The sequence below is a fragment of the Parus major genome, chromosome 1A, assembly GCF_001522545.3.
Source record: "Parus major isolate Abel chromosome 1A, Parus_major1.1, whole genome shotgun sequence".
Taxonomy (NCBI): Eukaryota; Metazoa; Chordata; class Aves; order Passeriformes; family Paridae; genus Parus; species Parus major.
In genome coordinates this window covers 46991493-47009278 of record NC_031773.1, presented here as the reverse complement: position 1 = coordinate 47009278, position 17786 = coordinate 46991493, and the positions used below count along the sequence as shown (strand labels likewise).

General features: G+C 45.5%; 3 protein-coding genes across 5 annotated transcripts; 1 reads left to right on the top strand and 2 right to left on the bottom strand.

The window, feature by feature from the left end:
* The first annotated feature begins 3 nt into the window (after positions 1-3).
* SMDT1 (single-pass membrane protein with aspartate rich tail 1) lies at positions 4-2598 on the top strand. 3 transcript variants are annotated; one of them, XR_004497604.1, is made up of 4 exons: positions 4-285; positions 831-971; positions 1148-1455; positions 2309-2598. XR_004497604.1 is itself a non-coding variant. In XM_015628015.1 (3 exons), exons 1-2 carry the CDS (start codon positions 130-132, stop codon positions 966-968), a joined length of 294 nt encoding a protein of 97 aa, XP_015483501.1. In that variant the 5' UTR covers positions 63-129; the 3' UTR covers positions 969-971; positions 2309-2598. The 3 variants fall into 3 exon arrangements, 1 of the variants encoding a protein (XP_015483501.1); XR_004497603.1 differs by having other exon boundaries at positions 1143-1455; XM_015628015.1 differs by lacking the exon at positions 1148-1455 and having other exon boundaries at positions 63-285.
* Positions 2599-4090: 1492 nt separating this feature from the next.
* Positions 4091-6361, bottom strand: NDUFA6 (NADH:ubiquinone oxidoreductase subunit A6). The gene is made up of 3 exons (XM_015628014.2): positions 6197-6361; positions 5896-6011; positions 4091-4732 (listed from the first exon to the last, which is right to left on the bottom strand). The coding sequence occupies exons 1-3, from the start codon at positions 6321-6323 to the stop codon at positions 4601-4603; spliced, it is 375 nt and encodes a 124-aa protein (XP_015483500.1). The 5' UTR covers positions 6324-6361; the 3' UTR covers positions 4091-4600.
* A 591-nt stretch (positions 6362-6952) lies between these two features.
* On the bottom strand, positions 6953-16333 carry LOC107205209 (cytochrome P450 2D20). Its single transcript, XM_015629516.2, has 9 exons — positions 15900-16333; positions 13468-13639; positions 12581-12733; positions 11807-11967; positions 11518-11691; positions 9569-9710; positions 8791-8978; positions 7763-7904; positions 6953-7634 (listed from the first exon to the last, which is right to left on the bottom strand). Exons 1-9 carry the CDS (start codon positions 16110-16112, stop codon positions 7456-7458), a joined length of 1524 nt encoding a protein of 507 aa, XP_015485002.1. The 5' UTR covers positions 16113-16333; the 3' UTR covers positions 6953-7455.
* Positions 16334-17786: the final 1453 nt, after the last annotated feature.

The following is a 17786-nucleotide window of genomic DNA, read 5'->3' as shown; positions in this document are numbered from 1 at the left end:
GCCCGGGGGGTGGGCGGGGGCGCGGCCTCGCCCCGCGCATGCGCAGCGCCGATCTCACCTCCTCCCCATAAGCCTCGCGAGATCCCGGGTGACGCCTGGGCTGGGCCGCGGCTCGGGGCAGGCGGGACGATGGCAGCGGCAGCCGGGCGGCTCCTGGCGGCGACCGTGGCTCGCTCGGGGCGTGCGGGCTGGGGTGAGCCGGGCCGGCCCACGGCCGTGCCGCTGGTGCCCTCCCGGGGTGCCACCGTCACCCGCAGTGGCGCCATTTTGCCCAAGCCGGTTAAGGTGAGTGAGGGGCGAGCGGGCGGGGGCGGCAGCAACGGGCGGCAGCGGTGGCCAATCGGGGAGGGCGCAGCTGGTGCGGGCGGGGCGGTGGGCTGAGTGACAGTGCCTGGGGCCAATGAGCGGGGGGCAGTGGGCGGGGATGCGGAAGCGCTCGGCAGCGGGAGGGAGACGGGAGCAGCCCCCCGAGCGGGCGGGGCTCACCCGGCCCGTGACCCTCGCGTCACCCCGAGCGAGGCAGCGCTGCGGCCTAAGGGGGAGAGCAACACACGCCTACGCACCGCCCTTTGTCACAGGTGACCGCCTCGCCCTTCCTAAGGCACGGGTGTTCCCTGCCCCGGGCTCCCCTCTCGCTGGTGCGGGAGTATTTGTAATACTACTACACTATAATAAAGCGCGGTGCGGGGGTTGGCACTAGGGACGCAGATTGTTCTTCTGGCCGCTTCCCGGACCCTCTGCGCGCCTGTGGAGCCGGGAATGTGCCGGTTCAGCCAAAGTGCGACTTGCCTGAATGTAAAGATCCACTTTTTACAATCGACTCCTTGCAGACGCCCTTCGGCCTCCTCAGAGTCTTCAGCGTCGTGATCCCTTTCCTGTATGTTGGTACTCAGATCAGTAAGAACTTTGCAGCCTTACTTGAAGAACATGATATCTTTGTCCCAGAGGATGACGATGACGATGATTAAAGGGTATGTCATTAACTACATCAGCAATCTAATCATTTGTGCTTCCCGTTTGGCTTGGGGCAGGGAGAATCTCAGACAAGGAAATACAGCCAGCAACAGCTTAAAAGATGCATTTGCAGTTAAACACATGACACAGATATGTCTTTGGCTATCAACTTTTTTGTTTTGTACCAGAGTAGGCCAGACTGGTATCTGCAATCTCCACACCATGCATTCCTTAGAGACTGGAAAAACTGATGGTGTTTTCCATCTTGTCAACTAAATCAGAAATAAAATGTAGTCAATGAGGGTCTATACTGCAGACAACAGAGAGACTTAAGTGTTCCTACATTACACGTCCAAAGAAGGACAACAGAGCTGGTGAGGAGTCTGAAGTACACCTGTTATGAAGAGTGGCTGAGGGAGCTGGGGCTGTTTAGCCTGGTGAAAAGAAGGCTCTGGTGAGAGCTTATCACTCTCTACAGCTACAAAAGGAGGCTGTAGCCAGGTAGGGTTCAATTTCTTTTCCCCAGTAACAAGCAATAGGACAAGAGGAAATAGCTTCAGGTTATGCTATGGGAGGTTTAGATTGGATATTAGGAAACATTTCTTCAGGGAAAGAGTTGTCCAGCATTGGAGCAGGCTACCCAGGGAAGTTGTGGAGTCACATGCCCTGGAGGTAAGGACATGGTTAAGCACAGGACTTAAAAGTACTGGGTTAACAACTGGGACCCAATGAACTTGAAGGTCTTTTCCAACCTAAATGATTCCATGATTTTGTTTTGCTTATTTACCTGTTTAAAGTCTTCTGTTTAGAAGTCTATTCTTCTAACTTGTGGAATGATTCTTTTAAAACAGAATCACATACTGTCTGAAATTCTCATATAGGTGGACAATTTATGAGAATTCCAGAACCCATCAGAACAAACTGGTGGGTGTTAAAATACTGGTTTCTGGAGAAGTTGGGCCATTCAGACTCATTGCAGAAAGGAAGAATGGAAATAATTCACCTTTATCTGCACTATGCTACACTTTGTACCATTTTCTGTTACTCTGTTTAGCTACTCCTGTGTTTAGTGTATTTGAGTCTTTATAGATCAGGGAAACTATTTTAGAGAAGCTGTTGTAAGTAATGTAGATTTATAATCAGTTTGGTGGGTGTATTCCAGTTATTAAGGGGTTTTCCAGTGTGCACTGTGCAGCTAAAAGCTAAGACTTAAAGGATTGCTAAAACTTAAGATTGCAAAGACTGCACTGGCCTGTTGGAAACTCCCTTTATGTAAATGTTATTTTGTGTAGTTTTGGGAGGATAGACTGCAGCTCAGTAGTGTATCTGTAACAGCTTGTTTTTCTATTTGCAGCACTGGAACAGAAGAACAGAAGGGAGAAAGCCATTGACAAAACAATGGTTCCAACATCCGTCACCTGTGTTTTGTCCTTCCTAAAGTGAACAGGGGGCTTTGTATCCCCTTTTGCCAGTGAGTGCCCTGCACATCTCTGTATGCCGGAAATCTGTAGATCAGAGTTGAAGGAAATGCTTGATAGGCCCTGTGTCCTTGCACACACATGCTCACCTCATCAAAGACTGCTTGGGATGCCTTGGATTAGCAACATGGGAAACAATTAAAGGTCAAGAGATTGACATGTGCAACTTTGGTCCTGTGTTTTTATACATTCTTAGCCTATGTCCTAGCATTTCTGTCTTAACCCTTCTCTGTCTGTATGTCTGTTCCAGCAGGGAAGCTCTCCTCATGCTTATTTTCTCGTTTTAGTCCCTTCAGTAACTCAGTACTGACTTACAGGACATGTGGAATCCTAGGGGAAGCAGCAGCCCCACAACACAGTCCTGTTAAAGGCTAGAGTGCGCATCAACAATGGCACTGTGGTTCAACAATGTAGCAGCTGTATCAGATGGGAACTGTGTCATTAACTTCACCTCACTGAAGATGAAAGACAATCTTATCACAGTTAAAACTTTGAGTGGCTTTGGTAAAAGGTTGAGATCAGCAATTGCAAATCAACTTGCTCATGTTTTTTATAGCATTTAATCTCTGAACTCTGGCTCCAAGTATCTAATATTTCCTAGGTAGTTCAGTCCTTCCTCCTGAAAGAGCCCTCATGTATTTGTTTTCTTCACTGCATGAAGTTTAACTCCTCTTTTCATAAAAGTGTTTGCTATTGTACTTAAATCCTTGTATGATATGACTTTAAAAGTCTTCTCTGCTCTTATGGCACAGGAAGAGTCACATCAGACCAGCTGTTCTCTCAAAATGAAACCTTGAGATCTTGGTAAATTATTTATTTTTCTTACTTTCTCACTGCCCCACTGTCTCATGGTTTCTGGTCACTAGATCTGGTCTCTTGACTGCCCCCTTCTTCCTTCCTTATTGGTGTTGCTGTTGAAGTGGGAGCAATGTATAGTTCCAACAACATTTGTTCCCCTCTTCTTTGGCACAGCTTTTAATGTTTGCTCAATAGCTCTCCAGCATGGCTACTGAGAAAGAATGGAGCCTGTAATCTGAGTAACCCCAAGAGTTGTAGTTAAAGGCAGCTGTCAGGATCCTGAGTCACTTGGTATCAGAGTTGCCCCCTCCTGACCCAAACCACCTGAGAAGTGGTTGTTCCAGTTTATATGGTCTTGGGAACCAAACTGTACCTGCTTCTGTTTTATATGCTGCCAAAATCCTTTTCACTGCTTTGTCCAACAGTCCCTCTTGACTGTGGCACAGAGCTCCTCCTGACTTTGTCAACCCTGTCCTTAAAAACATACCAACCCTGGAGCCCCAAGGTACCTGTGTACACATCCCTGAGGAATGCTGTGTTACAGTCCTCATGGGGAAGAAAACCCCAGTACTTGCAGGATAAAAAGACGTTTATTTAGGCTGGAAAAAAGGGAGTTTTAGTGTCCTAGAAATATCCAGTGCTGGTCACATCTGTAAGAGCTCCAGCACCAAGTTACTTGCTGAAAACCTGTTCTGTCTGGTGAAAGAATAAATTCTCCTTATCCCTCTCAAAAGTAATTCCTGATTCAGTGGATGAGGTGATGGCAGGACACCATCTCCTGCTCGGCTTCCTATTCTAGAAAACAGTACAAACCCTTTTTTCCAAATAATTTCATTTTACAGCAGAAAAATGGGCTCTGCTGATGTTTTAATGCAGAAGGATTTATTTGCCTATTGGATTTTATATATTCTCTGTGAGAAACTGAGACTAATGTCCAATAAAAACACAAGGTCAGCAAAGTCATGGCATGAAACTGCAAGACACTGCATGAATACATATGTGCCTCAAGCACAAGAATATTTTTGTGAGTACAGTGGCTCTTCTGAAGGCCCACCCTTTTCCTCACAGAGCTAGCATCTACAGATGGGGCTGCAGGCTAAGCACAAAGACCCACAGCCAGGTTGTGTTGTGGTTATTCAGCAGACACCCCAAGTCAAGTGATGGGATAAATACCAGCCACTGAAAATGCACATTGGCAAAACAAGGACATTACAGCTCTTCAAACAGATCATAATCACTTGCACATGCTCTGGATTAATCTCGTCATTTGGCTTCTAAGATGCTACAGAATCTCTTTGTATGGATTTTTTTTTTTCTACTGTATAGAACTTTATTTGTAATATAAGGCAGGAAGACAGAGAGTCAGTTTCTCAGGGATTGTGGCCCGCATAGAATTTGGACAGAAAGTCTTTAGGTTGCGGGGTTTCCGTCTCGTGGAAGTACCTCATGATGTGAGTCCTCTGCTTCCAGACATGAATGGTTTCTTGAAGCTCCATTTTCCCCTGCACACACACAAAAGAATTTTAGACTAGTTGGCAGTTAGAGCCCAAGTCTAACCACACAGTGCTGTGAAAGTTACTTGAATCGACTTAAAAACACCTACAAAAATAACATCTGCATCAACAGTTCTGTACTCCTACAGCCTGCATGCATCACCTACACTGATAAAAATGCACTGTTCCTGCCTTGGGAGTTAAGTTGATTTCTCTGCAGCACAGCTTCCCAGCCCTGTGAAACAGGCAAGAGACTCTGTACCCTTCTTAAAACTTGCATTGTTTCTCTCCTGACCAGCATCTCCCATAAAATTCTACACAACATTCCTAACTTTTGAGCACCTCTACTGAATTTGGGTGAACAGCAACAAATGAGCTGCTGCCAAGTGCTTTGCAGTACCACTGCCACTGAGCCATGAAACTTCTTCAGTTTGTATTGTTTTATACTGGTTTTATAGGATGGTAGCACAGAGCAAAATAAGACTGCCTGGAATTGTCACCTACCATACTACCTAGGATTCTGTTTCCAGGTTCTTTCATCATGTAAAGACAGAGTAACTCTTCTTGAGATGCAATAAACAAAACAGCTGAGCATGACACTCCTTGGCTGGAGGCTTTCTAATGCATTAGAACTGCAGAGGTCAGTTACTGTTGCTCAGACACATTTTGAAGCCTGTTGTGCTGATAATTGCTTTGAAGCAGACAGATCTCTCAAGCCTCTAACACCACCAGATGTGTTACAGAGTGTTCTGCCACCCAAAAACAGCTTCCTATCAAGTACTGACACTAATATATGTTTCAGAATCAGGGAAGAAAACCATTTTCCAATACAATAAAGGACTGTAGAGGGTAGAAAATTTAATTTTTAATAGTAAACTAGTGAGCAGCACCTCTTTCCCCTTTTTTTGACTGCTGTTGTCAAAAAAAAAGACAAGCAAGCAAGCAACAAAGAACGAACTCAGTATTTTAACTACCGCTTTGCTTGACATACACTTGCTGAATTCTAAAGCCACCTGACCCCTTATAAACAGGTTTGCCGACATAGATATACCAATCTAACTGCAAGAGGCAACCACTCCATAGACAGGCTGGTACAAAGCTGTCTCTTTCCTCCACCACATTCACCACCGGTCATCCACATTCTCTGTAGCTTCAACAAAACAGAACTGTACCTTAATAACCAGCATGTCTATCACGCGTGGATCCGTAACGTGGGCATTCTTCATGAACATCTCCCGCACCTTGTTACGCCCCTGTTTCACCGTGATGTCCAGCTGGTACAGGTGCACTAAGAGAAACACAACACCTACTGCGATCATCCACGTCGCTCCGCACTTGTTCCACCGGCAACGTGTAACTCAACCCTAATCGCTACACTGTCACTCGCTCATGCGATGCCCGCCGGCTTCACCAATGTCATTAAGGCCGTTCCGACCTTGAGCCCGCGCGGCAGGCCCCGCGTCCCTCACCCACCCGTGTTGGGCACCTCGCGGTACCAGGCCCGGTACAGTTCCCTGACGCGCCGCTTCGCCTCGCCAAGGTCCCGGCTGAAGATTGGCTTCACGGCGGCCGACACCACTCCCTTGCCCGCCACCGCCATCTTGCTGCGGCCGCCACTTTCCCCGCCGCCCGCGGGAATGCGCAGGCCACGGCAACTTCTTCTATTGGCCGCCTGAGCTGCCACTCCAGCCCCACGGACGGGACACCTCTCATTCGATTGGTCAGAAGAAACGCCAATCACTGCTGCTGCAAGGGTTGGGGTGCGGATGGGCGGGCCCACCCCGGGCCCCACCTTCTGAGGCGGTCGGGCCCGCTCGGCCCCTCAGAGCTCGCTCCTCCCTCAGGGCAGGGCTGGGCTGTGATTTGGAGCGATCGATTAAAACTCCCTTTGCCCCCAGAACGCTGTAAGCGGCTGCTGTTCGGTCGTGCAGCTAGACTTTCTCTCAGTACACTCTTGCATGCTAGAAAGACAGTCTCTACTCTAGCTATACCCACGTTCTTACCCAAATACACGGACCCTCTCTAAAGTTCTTTTGAAACACGCTTGGGTATGTGCTGGCCGCTATAAATCCGAACACATTCAGTTCAGTGTCATTGAATGGACCAGAAAAGTAACACTGAAATGATCTTGAAAGACGCAGGTGTGGTGCTGGGTGTGAGGAGAGAAATCTCAGGTGAGTCTCACCTGAGGCAGGAGCACAGCAGGACTGAGGCAACCACAAAGAGAAAGAAGATTTCACATCACTTTTATTCTTTCAAGTTATTTTGTAGATGAAAAGCATAAATGTGCTGTTCCTGCTGAAGTTCAAATCTTAATTATGTTAATAAGTATTCACATAATTCAATAGCTTTCATAGCTTCCAAAATTACTGCTACACAAAATTACTTCTGCACACATGCACTCAATTTCAGATTATTTTTTTGTAGTGGTGGTTGGTTATACTTAGGAGCTCCTTTGTGCTGTTGTCTTTTCACATGTGGTAAGGGAGCTACCACTAATTTAAACATCAACTTATCTGTACATTTTGCAAAACAATTTGTTAGGAATATTGAAGAAAGGTAACTCTGAAATCTGTGGCCCTACAGTTTCAAACAGTATAACTCCATCCCTTTCTGAGTTCCAAACCTGTCCAAGAGCTGACTTTATGTAATACCAAAAAAATATATATATAGGATTTCTCTTTAAATGTATTTATCGATATTTCTGTGAGTGAAAGGAGAATGGTGTGCATTTATCTTGGGAGAGCTCGCAGCAGGTATGGGTGTGGAGAGTTTGTGAGTGCAAAGTGAGCATCCTCCCGTGGCCTGGGCTGCTCCTCAGGGAGCACGAAAGTGAATTTCTGCAGGAGAGTGGTAAAGAAGAGAAAAAGCTCCATCCTGGCCAGCTGTTCTCCCGGACAGGCACGGCGACCTGCAAGAGAGGGAATAGGAAGTGTCTGTCAAAGAGGGCAATCATCGATGCTAGAATTGCTGCAGCGGGAGCAGATCACCCTCCTGCTGTGCTTCTGACTTGCAGCTGGATCCTCCCCTCAGATTTACCTGCTGAGAAGGGCAGGAAGGCCTCTGGTTTCACAAACTGCCCCTTGGCATCCAGGAAGTGCTCGGGGTAAAACTCGTTTGGTTTCTCCCAGACTGTCTCATCCTTCAGCACGGAAGACAAGTTGGTGATGATTGTCGTCCCCTGCACTCCCCCACAAGAGGAAACAAGTAAGAACAGCACAACGGAACAGTGCTGGTCCCTCTTTAGTCCGTGTCTCTCATCTAATACCATCCATTTCCACTTCTGCATCTTATCTGAAGCAGAGGTAAAGCAGGGCCCTTTTCCAGTGGCATATGGTGCCTGCCCTACACTCTGAAGCATCTGAACTTTTGCAGTTTGTATCCTTACAAAGGCTGTTGCATGCAAATGCCAATTTCACGGTTACACAGTGGAAACAGCCTCTGCTTCTCAGATCCTCCTGGACTTGTTTTATAGCTGCAGAGAAAAAGCTGACTGACAGACTTCAAAGCCCAGCTTTCACAGGGACCATGGAAAATTGCAAAGCTTTCCTGTTTCACACATCAAGGTTCTAAGTCAGAGGAAATACCACACAGCTACAAAAAAAAAAAATACAAAAATATCCCAGGCTTGAATTCTGCCACTGATGCCAGGGCAGCTGCTTGTCACAGCAGAACTGGTCTGAATGCCAATGGCATTTGAGTAGCTTCAGAGGTTAGAATTTAACTACCACCATCTCAGGAAAGCCAGTAAGCTGGTGTTGAGTGCCTCCAGAGAGCCTGTTAGACTTCTTCTGACAGGCAGTGAATATCATGGCTCATCGAGAGGAAAGGAAACCTTTGCACTGAGCTGCCACTGCAGTTGCATTCCCATACAACAAGCGTAAGCCTAGAACACAGATATGACTTGCCTGAACTTAGCATTTCAAAATGTCTTATTTTAGTGCTCAACAGTGACTGTAATTGGGGCTGGAAGCGCAATGCTGCAGGGTGGGATGGGATCATCCCCACCCCATGCCTGGCATCTGCACGAGGAGAGGCTGCTATATTGCTTATCTGGTCATGGTCACCTTGGGAATAAAGAAGCCTTGCAACTCAGTGTCCCGGTATGTCATGTGAGGTAGCCCAACAGGAACAATATCCCCGCAGCGTTGCACTTCATGGATCACAGCATTAGTGTAGGGCATGCTTGCTTGGTCCTTCATGGTGGGGGGTCTCTCTCTGCCAATCACTTTATCAATCTCTTCCTGGACCTTACCTGGAAGCAGAACAGATAAAGAATTAGAGGACCCTCAGATAACCAGAAGCAGAAGCTGAAGGAAGACTGGCTGCATGAGATTGTAGCCACTGTATGAGAACAGGACAAGCAGTTAGAGACAGAAACAGAAACCCGATGGGAAGGCATTTTTTAGTTGATTGGTGACTCTGTATAACTGTTCCTTGCTCATAGCATCTTTAATAAAGGCCTTTCTATTTGACATGCTACCTTACCCCTCCCCTCTGCAGCTTGAAGGCTACCTAGGCGAGCAGCATTAGAGAATTTAAACCAATTAGCATCTACTCCAAATGCTGAAGAGGGTACACTGATCACTGCAAGTTCCCAGGTGAAGCCCTCAAAATGAAGGCAGGAGCAAACTTGCCCTTTGAACTCCAGTCTTTTTATCACAGCTACCCCTCTGAACAGCTGTTTGGGAAGTGTTTCTCCCGTGTCTCTCCTAGACTAACAATCACCAAAGTTGTTCCTCATTGCAAAATCCATGAACTGCTGTTCCTCATTGCGAAACCCTTGTGGAAAAAATGAGTCTTGAAGGGAAGAGGCTACACTTCTGTAAGGAAGTTTTAACTTACTTTGTATTTCTGGGTGGAGAAGCATATAAAGCAATGCCCACCGAAGAGTGGTGGAGGTGGTCTCAGAACCAGCTGTAAACAAGTCTATAGCCACCAGACGAAGGTTGCCATAGTGGAAACCATTCTCTTCAGCTGCCTTACCCTGTGGAGAGAAAAAAAGTGGGTGATTGGAGTTGTCAAGAAGACCACTGTCCAGAGAAGTGCTGAGAAGCAGTAGATCCATTTTTAGCATGTGTTCCTGTTTTTCATTGTGAGAGTAAAGCACAGCACAGGCAACAGTCTGAGCATGACTGATGTACTTTGTGTTAACTCCTGTATTTGAAAGTCCTCAACCACCTCCAATATACTCAGAGAAGAATTCTACCCCTGCCTTCAGGACAGAAGTAAATGCCATGCACTCTCAGCTCAAACACACAGCAGGCCCTTGCCACTCACTGTAACATCTTCCCCCACAGGAGCTGGAACACAGTTATTCAGGCTTGATCAGAGGATAAAAGCCGCAGAGTAGAGAGGAGGCTGTTCTGATGTGGCAAATGCAAAATTAGCATTATTTTAAGGCAGTTATCTCTAGCTATGCATTACAGATTTTCACTGCTCCTGCCCTGGTATTTTCTTACAATTGAAAAAAAAAAAAAAAAAGGATCAGGGTTATCAGGTTAAAGGATTATTGCTGCCTATTAAGTCTGCAACACCACTCTCAGCAAAACTGGTCTCTCATCCAAATGGTAATTGAACTCAAATTTGTTAGCATATGAGATATGACAACCTCTCTGCATGAGTTCATCTGCTTGTCTTTTCTAATCCTCTTTATACTTCCCTTTCCTAAGGACTAGCTCCTCTTAAGTTATACTGTATATTTAGATGCTGTTGTAATATGGATAGCAATTAATAATGCATTTAAGACTCAACTGTTATTCCTATAAAAGATCTCAGACAAAGGAGTTTGGGACTGACTTGACCAAAGTTAACTCAGGAGAGGGATTTATCAGATTGGCTTATCAGGTGATGTTAGTGAACAGAAGAGAGATGTGACCCGGTCAGGCTTACATCCAGCTCCAAGCTGTACTGTTCAGTGCAGAGTAATGTGGGTCACATTGCTCTGCCCATGCAAACTGGGGGGACAATGCATGGGCTGGAGGTGCCCGACACCCACAGCATGGCAGGGTTTGTTATGCAGAGCAGCAGTCCAGCCTGAGGACTTGGATGGTGGAAGTGACTTGCAAGCAGAATTTGCCAATATTGCTCATCTGGCACTTGAAATTTAGTGAATCTGTGTGCAGAAACATATGGCAGATGGACGGGCTGACCAAATATCTTTGATTTTATACTGACTTTGTGCCTGACTGAATTAAAGGAAAGACTCCTTTTAATTTCAGTGGAGTTCAGATTTAGGCCTTCCTCTGATATCTAGCAAACTAGTTCTTAGCAAGTTAATTCAAAAACATACATGCCAAAGGAGACACTAGTTTCAAATCATAACTTGGTTTAACAGCAGGTTATGGATGGGGCAATGACACAAAAAGTCAATCTGCTGCTTCAGTTTTGTGACTGATTTTGAGGCATCAGTCATTGAAGCACTGACATTACACAGAATCTTGCATGCTGACTTGTTCCCTGGTGCAAACCTAGGACAACTAATGAATTCTCAATCATTGCCTTTTAAGAGCCTTCAAATTTTTGTAGGCTGGAAAGAGGGAAGTTTCTAGATTCAGAAGGAAATGCCAAGGCAGAAAACGGAAACAAGAACATCAGCAGATAATACGGTGTCTTAACCAGTAAAAGAGGTTATGGCATGAAGAATATCTTCTCAAGATACAACGTGGAATGAAAAAGTAGGAAATGAGTTGGTAAGAAGTTTCATGCAGCTCTGTGAGGAAAGTCAGCTTCACAAGCTTGAACAGGCAAAGAAACTACTCCTGACCCCAGAGGGTCTGCTAGTGTCACCCTACCTTCTCCATCTCCTTTAAAAACACATCCGTGAAATCTCGGGTGTAAGCAGGGTCCCATGTCTTCATATGCTTATCTATGACCACGTCTATGAAGTCCATTAACTCCTTTTGTGCTCGAAAGGCTTTCTGTGGCACTCCAGGGATGCGCAACAAAATGGGCACCACATTAAGAAACTGGAGTGTGAGGACCAGAGATAGTGAGAGAGAGAGAAGATATTACATGATGCAAAAAAAGGAAAATTATGAAAACACAATCCTCTCAAACAATAGAGGGAAGCTTGTGGCTTACCTGAGGCAGGAATCCAGTTTCTTCATCAAAGGAATTTTGAAATAACCGTGACAGCTTGTTGAATGTCTCATCACCGTAGTCAAAACGGTCTCCAAAGACAATGGTGCAAATCATATTGCAGACAGCATTATTTATAAGAATATGTATATCAAAAGATTTACCTGAAAATGGAAATGGAGACCAAGCCATGAAGCTCAGCAACACCAAACTGCTGGACCTCATCTGTCACCAATGAAAATACACAAATACCACCTTGATGACACCAGGAGAAAAAGTCCCCAAACCACTCAAAGCACCACACTAGGAAGTGGAGATCATCTCATTCTTACTAATATTTGGTTGATCTATGTTTAAAGAAGAAAACTCAGAAGAAAAACTGAGTTGTAGGGTTGTTCTGTGACTTGACAGGTAACACGTTGTTCTGTGTCTGGATAACAGGCTGTGAACTCTCAGCTGCACTTTTATTGCATGTGATAGTATCAATATGTTCCACTAAACTTCATAAGGTTAGAGTTACTGAGCTCTGGGAATATTTCTCTTTTACCTCTCTGTTTCTAATTTCCTCTTTGTTTACTGTTTCAAATGGATTAGTGTTACAGTAGCCCCACTGTGTAAAGCAGAAGTGGCTCCAAGGAGTGCACACCGACTAGAAACGCTGCATTTTCACGGGAAGAGAGCACTGCATGCGAACAGGAGTGGCTGTAGTATTACTTCTCTCTGCATCACCGTATTGCCTTTTTCTGTGATTTCCCCATCCTTGTGCATGTCACAAACCTTCTTCAGACTTTATTTCAGCACAAAGAAAGCCAGCTTCCTCTATCACTCGCTCCTCCAGGGATTTCTTTCCCATCCCAAAGTTCCTCAGCGTAGAGAGTGTGAATCTCCTTAGCTCCTTCCAGATGTGCCCGTATCTTGCTACAACAACCCCTGGAATTGTGGATGAGCAAGAAAGGTCAGATATCTGACTTGTACATCAAGCAAATTTTGCTAGAGAACAGCAAAGTGAGTCTGGAGGTACACAGTTTGTACATCCAGATACAGGTGAGTGGACAGATAGAACAGTCAGACCTTGTGCAGTTTGTTCAGACAGCAATTCTGAAATGGATCACAGAACCTTCTAATGCCTGTGCATGGCTGGCAAAGGTGCAGGGGGGATCCAGTGGGATCAACCAGGGCTGCCAAGGATAAAGGAATCACCCCCTCCAAACCATTCAGCATTGTTCCAGTTCACTGTGAACTGGGAAACAGCTTGTGCCACCACACAGGAGCTGAGGATGTGATGTGGGCAGAAGGTAGGAAAAGACTCTGTCTTGAACAAAAGTCACTATATTTTTTTGCAACAACTTACATGTAACATTTTGCATAAGCATTTTGTCTTACATAAGCAGCATAAGCACTAATCTGTGGGTGTTGGGAGCTGGAAGAAAAGTTGTACCACTTATAGTGTCCTTACAGAGCAGAAGTGTGTGCTTGCTGGAGCCGAATTACAACCACCAAGGGGAGCCCCCATTTAATCAATCCGAGTTTGTTGCCACCAAAGGGTGCCAGACATACAAAGAGGTTGACTGGGGGATAGGGTGAAGGTGCACCATACTGAGAAAATCTACCCAATCCTTATCATGCTACTGCCATCAAGGAATGTCCATTTTCATGGGACTTGCCTTCAGTATTCTTTTTATAGCCCATATGTTCATATATTGGAAAGTGCGGCCGGTCAGCAAAGTCCTCTGATTTGTGGACCAGAGCTTCCTTCACTGTTTTATACCCATTCAGAACTACCACGTTGTTCCAGCAGTTCTGGAGACTGAAGATGTTTCCAAACTTCTTCTGAAGCTGCCAAGATAAAAAAGCATGTCCCTGAAAATGAGCTGAGTGCAACATCAGAAACACTACCATATCCTTCCTTAGGGCCTTTTCTATTTAGTGAACTTTGAGATACTTTTATTCAGAGATCTTCAGCTGATCTTTGACCTTTATCTTTGCAGTGCAACAGCTCTGAACAGTGGCAAGCAGCAGCTGTAGCAGGGATCAATGCCCTGTAAATGGAAAAATTTAAAATACACCTATCCTGGCCAAACTTTTGTCATGAACACTGTGCAAGTACTTTTAATTTTGTCAAGAACCTTTTTGGGGCTTTTTAAAGACTGCATACTCAATAATTAATTATTTCCTAATGTTTCTGTTTATTTTGATCTAAAAGACTAAGCAAGTTTTGAGTTAGTCTACTTCTGCTGAAGAAAATATTGATAATAGGTGATATGTAATTTTTATTTAAAGATGCATTTGTACCTAAGGCCTACCCAGAGCCAAGTTTCCAGAAACACCGTGGGGAAAGACAATTCCACACTGGAGTTTCAGGTCAACTTTCTCCCTAAAAGGAGTGTACACATCTAGTATGACACCTTACATCTGCTATGATCTATAAGCCTCATAAAGCTGAATCAGGATGGCTGCACAGGTAGTCCTGTCAGCCATACACTCACCATGGGAGCTGGCCATGGAGCAAAGTCTTCCCCAGCTAGACCAGTCCTTTAACAGGACAGATTCCTGGAAAGGCAGGTCAAACTTCCCCTGCCAGTCAGGAGCATGGAGCAAAGCTCAGAAGCATGTTGTTTAAAGACAGTGCAATAGTAGCAATACCCCACAGTTTTATTTTATTTTTTGTTTTTGTTAGAAAGCTAAGATTCTTGATTTCTGCACTGTAACACTGCAAAAAACTGAAGTACTTAATACTGTATTTGCAGTAGGGTTGAAAAGGGAATTAGCACTTCACTGGCACTAGAAATACATCATTAAAAATTATTACTGCTCAAGATTGTGGTTAGCATGACCCTGACATGATATGATTTGAAAACGGTAAGCTTTTGGGCTACTTGCAAGCAAATAATACAAATGCTATATTTAGTTTCTCCACTTGGCAGGTTTTGGACAGGCAGCTGAATAGCGCTGTCCTAGAAAAGAGGCCTTTAGAGTTTGCAAGCTGAAGCACAAAACACCCATGGTTTTTCTGCTGCAAGCCGTTAAAGACATGCTTTCCCTCTGAGAAAAGCTAAGCCCTGACTTTGAATAGGAACACTACTGAGATTTTTGAGCATTGCTGCTGGGGAAAATCCCACAAGCTGGTCCCTTTAACTGAAACTATCACATGCCTGCAGGCATGCTTCAGTAACTCACAGGGAAGCCTGCCATTCCTGCAGCCACATTCCCAACCCACAGATACTTCTTTGTCTCCTCTCGTTAGTACATCCCCCTGCTCCTCTGTGCCCAAGCCTGCCCACATGTCAGGCTGACAGCCAGCACCTATCACTGGGGCACAGCAGTGGTGTCCCACTGAGCTCCTACAGAGATGGGGAGATAGAAGTCGGGGAGTGTTGGTGTGTGATTATCTGTTAATCTGTTTGGGCTAGAGTCCTGTTTGGTTAGAGTCCTTAGGCAGTGACTTGCTTCATCCTGGACTTTGGAGAGAGCATTGCCCTTCAGCAAGGTAGTGATACTGAAGCTGGCCAAAAATAAACTTTCTAACACAAGCTGAAGTACTAGAAAGCAGGTATTCTTTATTTAGCACTGGACTCTTCTAATAGAAAGAGTGTCATTAAACTTTACAACAGGGGATTTATTCCATCATGATCATATGTATTCACTACAGTGTACTTCCCAGTTTCTACATAAACATCACTTTTCATAGGACTTACGTGCATGTGTCTGTCCTTTCATGGTCCTAGCAAGTCACCTAAAGGTGTCTCTGGGAGTCACACTCACTGAGTGCTTCAATATCACCGGTGACCTTACCTCAAACATTTTCTGTGGCCATGTGCTGTTTCTTGTTACATAACTTGCCAAAACACCCACTATATTCCTCATAATCTGTTTATCCACTGTTTCCAGCTATGTTTATCACTCTGTGTACATAATTTTGCATTCTTTTATCTTTTTTTGCTAGTTAGTCTTAAAGCTCTATCTAGCAACTTCAGTGGAAATGCAAATTCCTATACTCTGTGTTATGTATCTGTAGCTGATGCCAGGGTGTGACCCACCCCTCCTGGGCCCACGGTGGATTGTACATGGAGTGTTTTGTTCAGGGGCTGCCACTCACCTGGCGGAAGGAGTGGTGGGGCTTGTGGAAGTCAACAGAGAACATGGTCCCGATGAACGGCAGCGAGGCCGGGCCTGGCGGGTAACGGCTCCAGGTCTTTCTGCGTTTCATGAAGTCAAGCAGTAAAGTAAACACTGTAAGAAAAACTCCCAGTATAGAGATGTTGCTCCAGACCGATGACAGCTGGGAGACCAGCCACAGGAGCAATGCCATTTTGTAGCCTGTCTACTCCTTGATCTTCCTCTTTTGACCCAGGACTGTTGCTGCCTCCCTTTGCCTTTTCTCTTCTCCTCCCTCCCCCTTTCTTGCCCTGACAGCTGCCCCTTTCTCCTTGCTTCCTCCTTTTCCCCACACTGCCTTTTTCTGCTGCTCCTCTCCCCCTGCACTTGCTGCCTTTTGAATGCAAAGCTTGGCTCTAATTATAAGCTCCTCCTCTGCTCTGTTCAGCCTTAGGGGAGTGGTGATGAGGATCATCTCTCCTCCTCCTCCTCTTCTTTTTCCAAAGCCTGAGCTGAGGGCTGTGCCTCTGTTGCTGCTGTAAGTGGCGGGTGGTGCTAACAATGCCCTCAGTGGGGCAGGGCTGGGTGAGCCCTGGGTGTTTGGATGCCTTCTCTCACAAACAACGAGAAGTTTACAAGCAGCCAGTCTTGCTGCATTCTCATGAGGCGATTTGGAAAAAGTTTGTTTAAATGTGTGTCACCTTCTTGTTAGCACAGGCAAGTCAAGGAAGAAGCAGCTCTGAAACACAGGTCATATACAGGTTTCTGTTTGCAGGCTAAGGATAGGTTTCATTGGAACTTGGGAAAGTTCAGGTTAGATCAAACATTCCCTAACAGAACTTACTACAGAAATTAGCTTAAAACAGTCACCTGAGATTTTAAAAATAATTTATGTTTCTAGGATTAAAACTTTTTATCAAACTCCGAATGTCAGTCAGCACAATGATCTCAGCTTTTGTAGAACGCAGTTCAGCTACAAGGAAGAAGTCACATGTATTACAAGGTGCCTCAAATATCCAGCCTTTGGGGCAGCAAATGCCAACACAATTATGGAGTTAGTAAAAAGATTTCCTGAAGCAGCACAGCTGTGTGCTCCTGGCATCTCTGCCGTCAGAGGTCAATAAACCTTGCCCTTAGTACAGTCAGCTCTAGATAAAAAGAAGCAGTAAAGCCATCACAGCTTGATCTGTGATCTCAGCATGATCAGAGGAAAAACTCCTGATGGAGCAGTTGCTGCAGCAGTGATGGAGAACTCAGGCTGCAAGGCAATGCACCTACAAATGCTGTGCAGGCAGTGCTGGTGTGCAGCCAGGGCCTCAAATGCCCTTTTCCCTGTGAGGGGAGACACCTCCATGCTCATTATCTGTGTGCTGATGTTACCTTGCTGAAGTCTCCACAGCAGGATCCTGTTTTGAAAGCATCATGACTCAGGGTTCAGGATTTGTCTCAGGTAGTTTTAAACAAATATGTAGAATGGAAAACAACTGGGGGAATTACCAGCTCCCACACAACTGCAGAACTCTGATTTCTTTTGAGTTACAAAGACATGCTGGGGTAGTTCACATATCTGGAGAGCTGCCACAATGGGCACAGTGTCTTCAGGAAGAACAGGCTGGAAACAATGAGGAGTGGTTGTGTGTCATGCAGAGAAGTGCCCAGCACCTGGCCATGGGAGAGGTGATGGGCTGAGTGCCTGTGGACAAGGAGAAGGCGACAAAGTGCTATGGGCAGTGTTGTGCCAGGCACTCACAACAGACTTCTTGGGAAAGGAGAGAAAGTCAATAGAGCCATCCCTCACAATCACAGGCCTTAGGACTAACTCACAGTGTGCTTTAATTGAAGGGCTGCATGGTCAGGCACAATCTGGATGGTTTCTCAAGTGTGCTCA

What these genes read in the sequence shown, in the direction of transcription:
- SMDT1 (XM_015628015.1), top strand. Translation starts at nt 130, where the DNA reads ATGGCAGCGGCAGCCGGGCGGCTCCTGGCGGCGACCGTGGCTCGCTCG. An exon ending in TTTTGCCCAAGCCGGTTAAG is followed by an intron (nt 286 to 830) that starts GTGAGTGAGGGG and finishes GACTCCTTGCAG; the next exon opens with ACGCCCTTCGGCCTCCTCAG.
- NDUFA6 (XM_015628014.2), bottom strand. Translation starts at nt 6,323, where the DNA reads ATGGCGGTGGCGGGCAAGGGAGTGGTGTCGGCCGCCGTGAAGCCAATC. An exon ending in CCGCGAGGTGCCCAACACGG is followed by an intron (nt 6,012 to 6,196) that starts GTGGGTGAGGGA and finishes TGTTTCTCTTAG; the next exon opens with TGCACCTGTACCAGCTGGAC. An exon ending in TAGACATGCTGGTTATTAAG is followed by an intron (nt 4,733 to 5,895) that starts GTACAGTTCTGT and finishes GTGTGTGTGCAG; the next exon opens with GGGAAAATGGAGCTTCAAGA.
- LOC107205209 (XM_015629516.2), bottom strand. Translation starts at nt 16,112, where the DNA reads ATGGCATTGCTCCTGTGGCTGGTCTCCCAGCTGTCATCGGTCTGGAGC. An exon ending in TTTTAAAGGAGATGGAGAAG is followed by an intron (nt 9,711 to 11,517) that starts GTAGGGTGACAC and finishes TTCTCTCCACAG; the next exon opens with GGTAAGGCAGCTGAAGAGAA. An exon ending in TCTCCACCCAGAAATACAAA is followed by an intron (nt 8,979 to 9,568) that starts GTAAGTTAAAAC and finishes TTCTGCTTCCAG; the next exon opens with GTAAGGTCCAGGAAGAGATT.